The sequence below is a fragment of the Onychomys torridus genome, chromosome 5 (genome assembly GCF_903995425.1).
Source record: "Onychomys torridus chromosome 5, mOncTor1.1, whole genome shotgun sequence".
In the NCBI taxonomy this organism is placed as follows: domain Eukaryota; kingdom Metazoa; phylum Chordata; class Mammalia; order Rodentia; family Cricetidae; genus Onychomys; species Onychomys torridus.
This window is the reverse complement of record NC_050447.1, coordinates 74,009,939-74,023,105: the sequence shown is the minus strand read 5'-3', so window position 1 is coordinate 74,023,105 and position 13,167 is coordinate 74,009,939. Positions and strand designations below refer to the sequence as shown.

General features: G+C 38.6%; 1 protein-coding gene across 6 annotated transcripts in view; it reads right to left on the bottom strand.

Moving 5' to 3' along the window:
• The window catches only part of Slc39a12 (solute carrier family 39 member 12), an 80,440-nt gene that overhangs the window by 25,800 nt on the left and 41,473 nt on the right, over positions 1-13,167 (bottom strand). For 3 of the 6 annotated variants that reach the window (XM_036187689.1, XM_036187688.1, XM_036187691.1), the window contains 3 exons: positions 9,070-9,222; positions 7,627-7,734; positions 4,549-4,615 (listed from right to left, as the gene is read on the bottom strand). In XM_036187689.1, the coding sequence (XP_036043582.1) occupies positions 4,549-4,615; positions 7,627-7,734; positions 9,070-9,222 (328 nt within the window). The remainder of the gene's footprint in view (positions 1-4,548; positions 4,616-7,626; positions 7,735-9,069; positions 9,223-13,167) is intronic. The other 3 variants (XM_036187690.1, XM_036187692.1, XM_036187693.1) reach the window with 3 other exon arrangements.

Below are 13,167 nucleotides of genomic sequence, written 5' to 3'. Positions count from 1 at the left end.
TCATGGACTCTAACCCTCTGAAGCCATAAGTACAACTAAACGCCTTCTTTTAGAAGTTGCCTTGGTCATGGTGTTTTGTCACATCAATAGAAAAGTAACTAAGACATATGCCAAAGATAAAATGTAAATAAGTGATACAAACTATAAAACATTACCAATACATTTTCTTTATGGTCTTTGCAAGGTAGTCTAAGATAACATAAGATCCCTGCTGTGTGCAGGATGCTGGTGACCCTCACATTATTCATATGTTGAACCTTGACTTTCTGATGTGATGCTATGAGGAAGTAGAGCCTTGGGGAAGTTGCTAGGTGATGGATGGGGCTACTGTCTGACCCTGCTTGCCATGTGAGAGCACAATGAGAAGACACCATCCCTGAACCAGAAAGAGGACTCTTACTTCACCTTGACTTTGGCCCTTCAGGTTCCAGACACTGGAAAAAAAATTCTATCATCTATAAATCACCCATGTATAGAAATTTGTTGGCTCACAGCAATGGTAGTGGATTTGGTCAACTATCCCAGTGGGGTACCACTGGTGTGCTGCTGACCACCCAGAGCTCTTGCTCTGACCCTGATGCTCCTGTACCAGTCTACTTGGTATACTTTCTGTCATCATGAGATCATTGTGTTGTCTGACCTGACTGAGGTTAATGACTCTCCTAAACTACCTTCTTTGCCCCCTAACTATGTCCACAACAGAATCACAATCAACTCATCCAGCTCCCAAATTATCTTTATAACAATTACTCTCTGTACTTGTATATCTGCAAAATAACTTTTAGTACCAGACCAGTTAGATACTGAACAAAATAAAGAGATATTTTCATTTACATAGGATTACTTTATATTGTGCTTGCTATCTGCTTAGTAGTTGATGAAAAAAATGATCACAATGGGTTTTAATAATGCATTTTAATAGAAAGAATTTCCATTTTAAAAAACAGTTATATAATGCAACCCAATTATGAACTTGAGCAATTAACAAGAAGTTCTCTGAGAATAATATTTGTTCTCACAGTAAACTACCAGGGTTGTTCCAGTTAATAAGAATAGACATCTAAAACTTCATTATTTGGCTTCAAAAGTGCTATGAAAGAGGTGTATGTTGTAACTGTTGCCACTACTAGAACTTAATATATTTCTGAAGAATGGTACTTAGTAGAAATAGGAATATGGTAGTTTCTCAGCCATTGGCCATTTCATGGCCTAAGAATGAGAGGTACTGTTGTATTTTGTAGTGAGAATGTGATTTGACACACTGTATACTTAATTAAGTGATGAACATAGTTTATATTTTCAAGCAGGAGATAGCTGCATTGACTGTCTTCCAAAGATAGTCTATGAAATTGACTCCTAAAGCTCATACTTGTTTGCAAATACTAAGAATTGAATTAATGTGTTAAGGTATATAGGTCAGTGGTAGAGCTCTTGTCTGGCATATATAAGGGACTAGGTTTAATCTCCAGTCTGGAGAACAAAAGTAAAGAACAAACCTACACCTTTTTCAGAGATTACTAATTTATTTAATCCTTGATTTAAACTGGAGAAAGTTCAGGAAGTCATTATAAACACACAGGAAAAATACCAAATTTTTGAATTCAGGAGGTTCACTCCAACATTGCCTGAAAGTTCTCAGCCTCTAATGACACTATCATATCACTTAGCTGTTCCTGCCAGTTTTCAAGAACAAAGTTTCTTTTTACAAAATAATTGAATTTAAAGTGATATATTATATCAGAGCTACCTGCAAATAAAATCGTGTTTTCCTTATGCCTACATGTAGTTTTGATACTGATTGAATACATTCAAGTGCAAGATGTTCAGCAATCTAGCCCTTTCTAGGAAACTGTATGGCCTATTTTCATTGTCTGTTACTTTATTATCTCCATTTACAGGCTTCTAAACAGCACAGTATGGAAAGGTAAGAAGACACAAGTCAAATCCACACATTTGCATGTAAACCAACAACAACACACCACACATCTATGTATATTCAGCATGATCTTTTATGCATTTAATGGGAGATAAGCATTTTCTGACAATTTAATATACTTGACACCAAAATACAATATTTCACGTTTGCTCATGCACCTGGCAGTCTTCAGAGTCACGCATATCTGAACTATCTGAGCTTCTCTGCCATGAAGCATGGGCTAGAACTAATCCAATTTGGGGTTTTGCTTATTTAAATCAGACTGTGGAGAGGATTTTCACATCCTTTCTTCTGAAATACAAGTTGAGTCCTACCAACGAGGCAACATGAAAGTAATGACCACATCGTCGAAGCTAACTCAGTGTTTCCTTGGCAAATGGCAGCTGAGTGTTCTAATTTGGGCTTATTCACTGTTCATTATTCTTTATGCCAAGCATGATACCTGCAGTGGGAAGATGACTGGCATGAAATGGCTGTTGCTCCCTGGTGTGGTTTCCACACTCTGCTCCTAATTTGACTTGGCATATCCCCACCCCTTTCCTTTATTGCAAAAGTAAAATCAACAAAGCCTGACATAGACCCTCTCTGTGCCAAATACTCCAAATTCATGCTGAGACTAAAAATTATACAAGGATTAAATAATATCCTTGAGCTGCGGAGATGGCTCAGCAGTTAGGAACACTAGCCACTCTTCCAGAGGACCCAAGTTTGATTCCTGGTACCTACTTGGTGACTTACAACCATCTTTAACTCCAGTTCTAGGGGCTCTGACACCCTCCTCTGACCACCAAGGACACTGCACTCATAAGGAGTAAAGACACACACACAGACAAAATATTCACATACATAAAACATTTTTAAAGATATTTACAAAAGAATTAAACAATGCCATGGAAGCAGAATGGTACAGAATATGAAATTACACATTTTAAATCAAATTAGTAAATTACAAGACTTAGTAAAGCTAAAACAAAGCAAGTACTGTCATAATAACATCTATGGTAGTAATATGCGTTTATTACTTACACAGATTAGTATTTGCGTTCCAAGCTACATGGCAAACTACAGGCAATGAAGAGGTGCTTATTCTCTTCTCCAGTACATACACAAAGCCTCAAGCATAGCACATCTTCAGACTATTTTGTTCAGGCTTGTGATCAAATCCAGGGCCATATACATGCTAGGCAAATGCTTTACCACTGAGCTACAGCCCAAAATACATCTTGAATGAATAAAAGAATTGAGAGAATCCATCTATGTATGCATGGATGATCATGAGGAAATTTTGAAGCAATAACATCATTGCCTTTGTTCCTGGATGCTAGAGCTCACTAGCTGTGTAACTTCTCTAACAACTGGTTTCCTCATTCGTACTTACTTCCTTCACAGTACTTACTCTTACTTCATGGTGCTATGGGAGAATCCAGTGAGATCATCCATACCAAGTGTTTACCACAGTACCTCACATATAAAAAGCTATATAGACGTTTTCTTTCCATGATAACTTTCTATATTTGATCACCTAATTTACTATGGTAGAACTGGAATAGCTAGTTATGACTGACTAGCATTCAAACATTACAAAGTTTTTGTCACAAAAAAGTAACATAAATAAGAAAAGGGCAGGTGGAAGAGCAACTGATGAAATCACACCAAACACAAACAAAACTTCAAAGCCTTATCCAGAAACATAAGCAAAGAAGAACGAAGTCAGAAAGTACATATGTTAAATTCAGAAATAAGAGAGACAAACCAAGCATGATGGTTTACAACTGTGTGTCCAGCTCTTAGGAGGCTGAGGCGAGAGGGTTGCCATGAGTGACAGTCAGCTGGCCTACGTAATGAGTTCCAGGCCAGACTAGCTAGAAGGTGAGACCCTGTCTCAAATAAAAATCTTCCTCCCACAACAGAAATAAATTAAGTGAGGAAATCACAGAAATAAATATTTATAGGTAACATTCAGACAAATAAATGAGTCCTAGAATAAGACATGAGTGAAAACCACTGACTGAGATGTTGCTGTTTCAGTGACAGTGTAACAAATGAGACAGCTCCTGAGAGAAAATAAGAATGTAATTCTGCCTCCATAAGTAACAGTGAATTAGCTGGGCCATGGTAGCACACGCCTTTAATCCCAGCACTCTGGAGGCAGAGACAGGTGGATCTCTGAGTTTGAGGCCACCCTGGCCTACACAGTGAGTTCTAGGATAGATACCAAAGCTACAGAGAAACTCTGTCTCAGGAAAAAAAAAAACAACAACAACAAATAATAGTGAATTAAAGGTCTTGAATACAATAGAAGTTTGATTTTAAAAGAACCCTAGAAAATACATATGCATATACCCTGATGGAAGATTTCAGAAAGTGGCATTAAATAATTGAAGAAATCAATTGTAAAGAATGGAATGAAGTTAATATTGGTAGGTGGTGTTCTTAGGAGGCAGACAAGAATGGGTGCTTACTGGTGATCTTATTGCAAACCTTTTCATCATAAAATAGAGACCCACTATGCAATCTTGTTGGTTTTGACATATTTGTTTAAAAACAGATATAACCTCTTTCTGTGTCACTTTTTAATATTCAAATTTTAACTGCATAAAATTGGGACTCACATTTTCTGTTGGAAGTTAACACATCGCCAATGGGTAGCTCAGCTGTCTGTGAATCTTCTGGGCCTTTCTATGTTAAATTAAAATATAATTAATGAAGAGTGAGTAACTCACATTAGGTTGAAATGTGAAACATCTAAAGAGTTCATTGACATTTAAAAACATTTTACTACTCCAGATCCATATTAGAACTGCCATCTTACATATACAACATACAAAGTAGAACGAGGTCTACGAGGAGAACATAAACTTTGTACTACCCATGTGTAGGCAGAAACTACATCCTCCACAGAGGACTGATGCGTCTGAGCTAACCTGTTGTTCATGCAAAACTTCTAAGTTACTTAAGCCTTTACTAAAGACAAAAGTTTAGAAAATAGTCCTTGACCTGGTTTGGCATGTTTCCTGAAGGCTGTCCTTGGATTTATCATTTCTCAGTCCATAAGTGGATGGTGCACTTTGGCTAGAGAAGAAAAAGCCAAGTAAAGCCAAAGTCTTCTGTCATTCTGTTTAGCACAGTGCTCTCTTATCGTCAGGCAGTGAGAGGATTTTGTCCATATACAAGGTCAAACAATAGACACAAAAGACAACTAGACTATTCAAAGCTTTCAACTTTATGAGATTCTGAAATGGCCATGTGCACAAGTTAAGATTCTAATTTCAGAAATTGGAGTGGGTGTAGTTCAGTTTCTGATCTCCAGTCTCTGTTCTGTACTTAAGATCTTACTCTAAGTTACAAGAGGACACTTTTAAAATAACCATTCCCCCAAAGCCCAGCTTGTTGGCTTACTTCTAGGCACTTGAATGAGGGGATACTTAGAGGAGCGTGAGTGACCCACAACAGTTACATCACCAAAAAGTCTCACCCCAGTGCGGATTATGACTTTCCCTTAGCTGTATGAATGGAATATCACCAAGGATACATTTTATCCACTACTAAATATTTCCTTTAAAAAGTGATGCATATCGTTCTATCGGCCAAAGTTGTGGAAACTGACAACAATTTAACATAAGACAAAAACTTAAGGTATCATTGTCATTGTTACATAAAAGTAAAGCTGAAGTTCACAGGTTAAAATAATAGCAACTGTTCAAAAGATGGACTATTTGGGGAGAAGGAGGGCTAAGAAAGGGGGGGCTGTAGGACACAGCATATCTCCTTGCCTGAAATGACTGAGTATAGGGGAAAAAGCCAGTATGCTATTTATACCTTATCCAGACATGTACTGTATGGTTCTACTAACAGATATAGTCTCAAATATTTATGTCATACACTTTACCTGAAATCTATATATCATCTCACAGTATAATGGAATTTAGAGGCAAACCTCCAAGACCTTATACATGAGGAGAAATAATAAAAATTCCTTCTTTTATAGACCTACACTTTCCAAAAAAAGAAAAAGGAAGAAAATCAAACCCATCAATCTGATATTAACTCAATTTTTCTTTCAATCCTGTGCTTAAATGCAAAATGAATTGTAATTATGTTAGGGTTAGGCATGTCCAGACAATTCAGCGCTCATTGAGTCATCTTCAGAGACTTGCTTTCACAGATGTTGGAGCTCCAGACCCCTCATTTCAACCCCAATAATAAAGCTAACAGGAATATGATTTTTCAAACTAATCCTAGACTCAAGTTATCCTCTGTCACACCACATTTTAATGTAACTGAACAATAAATATACTAAAACATTAAAAGAATTTCTATTTCATTAACTAATTATTATCATCAACATCATTATTATTATGCTTTTTTGAGACAGGGCCTCACTATGCAGGTAGCTAGGAAATCACTATGTAGATCAGGCTGGCCTTGAACTCAAGGAGGTCAACCTGCTTCTGCCTCTGCAGTGCTGGGATTAAAGGTGTGTATCACCATAACAGCTTTAAAATAATTTTAGTTTATTTATTTATTTCACATCCTGACCCAGACTCCCCTCACTCCTCTCCTCCCACTCCCTTTCCATTCTTCCCCTCTGGCCTTCCAATTCACTACTCAGAAAGGGTCTGGCCTCCCCTGTGCATCAGCAAAGCTCAGCCTACCAAGCTGTGTAAGACCAAGTACCTCCTGCTGTATTCAGGCTGGGCAAGGCAACCCAACATGAGGAATGGATTCCCAGGAGCCAGTCAAAGCACCAGGGACAGCCCCTGCTCCAATTACCAGGAGTCCAACAAATAGATCAAGCTACACAATTGCTTCATATATGCAGAGAGAATTAGAATCACTTTTAAGGGAATTCTTTTATGTTCCCATCTCGGAGTTAACATTAGTTCTGCAGTCTTTGGCTACATTCCCCATGCTGTGTGTCTACTACATGTGTGTCTAGCATCTCTTCCCTTAGGGCTTCTCCTTGAACTTCGACCTCCATACAAAAGTCAGGCTCACAAGTTTACAGATGTATGTTATTTCCCATTTGCCCTGTCCCTATATTTTTTTTGTTTAAGAACTAGAATGAGAATATTTTTGAACTTGATTGGAATTTTACTTTTTAAATTAATATGGAAAATTTTGTTGTGAGAAATCCATTCGCATCAATGGTACTTACTATGACACACATCACTAGACAAAATAGGTTCTCTCTTAGATTATAAAATGAACATTCTCTTCCTAGACAGATTAGCAAATCCTTTGCCCAACATTTATTTTCATTATCCAAAAAATGACTTAGAATTATACAAAATGGAAAACCCAAAGGTCAACTGGCTTGTGAAAACAAGTAACTAAAATGATGAAAATTATTATGTCAATCTGATCCATGGGTGTTTCACAATTCAGACAGCGGTGAATTAACACATTATCTGTGGATATTGTGTTTTGTGTGAAAGGAAGGAAGGAAGGAAAAAGAGAGGGGGAGAGAGAGAGAGAAAGAAAGAGAGGGGAAGGAGGGAGGGAGAGAGGGAGGAAGGAAGGAAGGAAGGAAGGTGCTTGGCAAATTTTTCCAAACAGTGTTTCTCATGGTCAAGAGCAGGCAAATTGGGAGGAGGTCCTGCTCATTTACCCCACTGAGCTTCTTCTAAGCACGCAAGCATACAGAAAAGGCAGCTGAAACTATAGACCACTTCAGACCCGTGACCTACCAGCTGGATGGTCGAAACAGACTTGCCTCCACCTGACTGGTCATTTAATTCAGGGTTGAGTGCAAAGTGGTGGCCATGTCCCACATGTCCATTTACCAATGGCAGGCCCTGCAGGATGGGGACAGTTCAAAATTAGTCAGAGGCCAGAAGCACACATATGTAGACTTTTTTAGTTCCATGCTCTATCATTTAGCTTATCGAAGTTTTGGAGAAGACGCATGAAAAAAACTACCTAGAAAATCTTATAGTGATAAACATTTATTAAAATATCTCACCTTGGAAAAACATTGCACATTCTCAGAACACATTAACAATGTGACTTCAGAAAGTCTAGCTGTGACTGAAAGAGGTTGAAATGGAAGTAGTTTAATATTATTGGTTTATTTACTAAAAATTATAATTGCAGAAAAATTGAATTTTAATTCTTTCTGATATAGGTACAAAAACTATTATCAAATTGTATTTCATCATGGAACTACAAACATAATGTCTCCCCAAGTACATTATTATTCAATTAAACATTTGTGAACATTTGAACATTTGTGTTCCTTTTATTGTGTGTAATAACACGGACCTTAAAATTGTGTTGTCATTATTATTACTATTGCTAAATGTATCTCGAGCACATGAGACGCAGCACCTCTGTGGAGGTCAGAGGACTGCTTTGTGGACGTTAGGCCCTCACACTTCCCAAATCTGAAATGATCAACATTTTAAACCAGTCTTGAGGGTAAAACCAAAGACTTCAGCAAGGATACTAACTGCCCAATAACGGGCTTTTAAAAAGCATAATAACTATCGTTTAAGAAGAACATGTTAGTCAGATGAGCTGTAGGTTGTTGAAACTGCTGTGTCTTCCCTTACATAGACGAATTCATGGAAATGTCACTAATTTTTCCCCAGGACTGAGGATCAATCCCTTGCACATACAAAGCAAGCACTCTACCACCAAACCGATTTCCAGTTTTTAAGTTTTATTAATCTTTAAATTAATTAGATAGTGAATTAATTTAGTTAGTTAAAGATAGCCCAGGCTAGCCTTGAAGTCTCTCTATAGCTGAGAATGACCTTGAACTGATCCGCCATCCTCCACCCTCTAAGTGATGGGGTTATAGTCTTATACTATCACGCTCAGTTCATATAGTGCTGAGACTCAAACCCTCAGAGCTTTGTGCATGATAAGCAAGCACTGTAAGTTGAACTACATCCCTAGTCTCCCTATTTATTTATTTATTTATTTATTTATTTGTATTTTTAAAGAAAGATTATTGCTCCGTAGCCCAGGCTGGCCTTGAAATTGTGATCCTCTTGTCAGCCTCTAAAATACCTGGGATGAAAGGCATGCACTACAACATACTGTTTACTTTTACATTTAAATGAGCATTTCTGAAATCAATATAAATATAATAAAACCTCAAAGCAAAGGATAAAGGAGACATATACCTTGGCATTTGGTGACACAAGAAGGATAAAACATTTTTCTATCAAGAAAAATCCGTGGATGCCTCCAAGCAATCCTAACAGCTTCCAAATAGGACTCTGGCTTTCATGGAAATGTCCAAGCTCTGGGGCTTCCTGCTTATGTAAACCAAGAACCTTAAAAAAGAAAGAAAGAAAGAAAGAAAGAAAGAAAGAAAGAAAGAAAGAAAGAAAGAAAGAAAGAAAGAAAAGATTCAGGCCCGGGAAGCAGGTAGGCGAACAACAGAACTTCACTTCTCCCTCCACTTCTGTAAATCCAGCTCCCAGTCTGACCCCTAGCTGTGTGGCAGAACACTTGCTGTGGCCTCACTTCCCCTCTGCCCCCATCTCCAGTGGATCACACAGATCTTCCCCTCCAAATGTCTCTCTTGTACTCATTACCTTACCCAGCCTCCCAACTCCAGCAGGCACTACCTGGCAACCCACAGGCTACTCCTGCCAGGGAAGCAGGGAAGCTAACTGCAGATCTTCACTATTCCTCCTCTCCTCCAAATCCAACCCCACTTGGCACCCCCAGCTCTGTAACAGACCTCCCACTGCGTCTTCACCTCCTTCCCTGCCCCCCATCTCCAGCTGAACACACAGATCTTCTCCTCCAACCTTTCTTTGCTCTAGTTATCACTTTATCCCAGTCCCCACTCTAGCCAGGGAAGCTGGTGACCTAAGGGCAGCTCTTCACTACTCCATCCTCTCCTCCAAATCCAATGCTCTCGTCTCTTAGTTTTACCCCCATCTCTGTGGCAAACCATGTGCTGCCCCCTTTCTTCTCTGTCTCTGTCTCCAGCAGATAACTCAGATCTTCTCGTCAATCTTCCTCCCCACTCATTCTGTCATTCCAGCCCCCACTCCAGCAGACTTTCTCTAGGAACCCACCAGTCAATCATACCAGAGAAACAGGCAGGCACGCTTCAAGTCTTTACTTTCCGTTCCCTCCTCCATATCCAATCCCTCAGGCTCTCTTCAGCTCCTTAGCAGACAGTTTGTGGCCTCTCCTCACTTACTCTCTACCCCCACTGCCAGGGGACTAAGCAGATCTTGGAGGAACACCCAGCCTTTATCCTGTGGTTTTCCTCAGCTCCCTATCCTAGCCTATGCCCATCCCTATGTGTTACCTCCTAACATACATTTTACCAGGATCCAACAGTAGCTACTCCTATCATATCCCAGAAGAATTTCTTAACAGACACCACACAGCCACCACAACTGAAGAACCAGAGATGGCAACAGAAACCAAGAAACAAAACACTCATCCAACAAAGACAAAACCAGATATCAGCACCTAGAAATACAATCTACCAAGCCCAGATGTCTAGACACCAGTGTAAAAACACAATCAATAACAACCAGGACAGAAAGTCTCCACTAGAGTCCAGTACCCTACCATAGTGAACCCTGAAAACTGCAACATAACTGAAGCACAAGACAAAGACTTTCTTTCGTTTGTTTGTTTGTTTGGTTGGTTGGTTGGTTGGTTGTTTGGTTGGTTGGTTGGTTGGTTTTTGTTTTTGTTTTTTGAGACAGGGTTTCTCTGTGTCGCTTTGTGCCTTTCCTGGATCTCGCTCTGTAGGCCAGGCTGGCCTCGAACTCACAAAGATCCTCCTGGCTCTGCCTCCCGAGTGCTGGGATTAAAGGCATGCACCACCACCACCTGGCTTGACAAAGACTTTCATAAAGCTTGTATAACTAGGATAGAGTCCTTAAAGAGGAAATTAATAAACACCTTAAAGAAATCTACAAAAGCATAAACAGTGAAAGGAAATGAATAAAATATTTCAAGATCTGAAAGTGGAAATAGAATCAACAAAGGAAACTCAAACTGAAGAAAATCTGGAAATGAAAATCTAGAAACCCAAACAGGAACCTCAGAGACAAGCACCACCAACAGAATGCAAGAGATAGGAAAAAAGAATCTCAGGTATTGAAGATATGATAGAAGAAATAGATGCCTTGACCAAAAAAAAAAAAAATGTTAAATCTAAAATAATCCTGGCACAAAACATCCAGGAAATCTGGGACACTGTGAAAAGACCAATCTAAGACTAATAGGAATAGAGGAAGGAGAAGAAGCCAGGTCAAAGTCCCAGAAACTGGTCCTAACCTAAAGAAGAGATGCTATCAAGGTACAAGAAGCATAAAGAACACCAAATAGATGAGGGAGAAGAAAATTCCCTTGGCAAAAAATGATCACAACACTAAACATACAGAATAAAGAAAGAATATTAAAAGCTGCAATGAAAAAAGACCAAGTAACATATAAAGGCAGACCTATTACACTAATACCTGACTTCTCAGTGGAGAATCAAAAAGCCAGAAGGGCCTGGACAGATGTGCTGAGAACTCCAGGAGACCACAGATGCCAGTCCAGACTACTATACCCAGCAAAATTTTCAACATAATAAGTAGAAAAAATAAGACATTTCACAATAAACCAAATTTAAGCAATAAATATCTACAAATCTAGCCCTATAGAAGGAGCCAGAAGGAAAACTCCAAGTTAAAGAGGTTAACCACACCCAAGAAAACACAAGAAATAAGTAATTCCAGACCAGCAAATCAAAAGATAGGAAATCACACACACACACACACACACACACACACACACACACACACACACACACACAGAAAGAGACAGAGAGAGAGAGACAACATCAAAACAGCAGTAATCAAAAAACACTAATCCTTGCCAATCTCTCTCAACATCAATGATCACAACTGCCCAGTTTAAAAAAAAAGCACAGGTTGGGGATATAGCTCAGTGGTAGAGCACTTGCCTAGCAAGCACAAGGCCCTAGGTTTGATCCTCAGCTAAAAAAAAAAAAAAAAAAAAAAAAAAAAAAAAAAAAAAAAAAAAAAACACACAGAAGATTATCAGAATAGATGCTAAACAGAATCCATCTTCTGCTGCAACCAAGAAACACACCTTAACATCAAGGATAGACATCACCACAGGGTAAATGATGGAAAAACTATTCCAAGTAAATGGACTTATAAAGCAAGCTGATGCAGCCATTTTAATATCTGAAAAAATACACTTCACACCAACACTCATCAGAAGACATGAAAAATGATACTACATACTCAAGAAAGGGAAAAAAAATCCACCAAGAGGTCATTGCAATTTTTAACATGTATGCACCAAAGACAACAGAACCCAAGGTCATAAAAGAAACATCACTACAGCTTAAATCTCATATTGATCTTCACACACTGATAGTGGGAGACTTCAGTACTCACTCTTGCCAATAGACAGGTCATCTAGACAAAAACTAAATAGAGAAATGCTGGAGCTAACTGTGCCAAACACGTCCACCCAAACACAATGGAATATATTTTCTTTTCAGCATCTCATGAAACTTTCTCCAAAACTGACATATAATTAGGCACAAATCAAGTCTCAATAGATACAAGGAAACTGAAGTAACACCCTGCATCCTATCAGACCACCATGGATTAAAACTGAATATCAACAACAACAACAACAACAGAAACAACAGAAAGCTTACAAACTCATGAAAGTTGAATGACTCTCTACTAAATAAAAAGTTGGTCAAGAAAGAAATTAAAGACTTTCTAGAACTGAATAAAATGAATATACAACATTCCCTAATTTACAGCGCACAATGAAGGTAGTTTTAAGAGGCAAGTTCATAGCACTAAGTGTTTACATAAGAAAACTAGAGAGATCTAATACTAGATTGAATACTCGTCATTTAAAAAGCCTACCTGAAAGCTCTAGAACAAAAAAAAAGAAGAAATCACACCTAAAAGGAGTAGAGGACAAGAAATAATTAAACTCAGGGATGAAATCAATAACATGAAAACAAAGAGAACAATACAAAAAAATCAATGAAACAAACACTTGGTTCTAGGATTTTGCTTCTTCCTTGGGATTGTTGGTGTATTGGTCCATGATGGAGGAGGAAGCAGAAGCAGGAAACAGGGTTCAGAAGGCTGTGGGTACAATGGCTACAGCCCTCTGGGAGAAGACTTTGGTGAATCAGCTCAGCTTTATTCCAGAGTATAGGACATATGTAGGATTGGGGAGTCTAGGGACAAATTTGC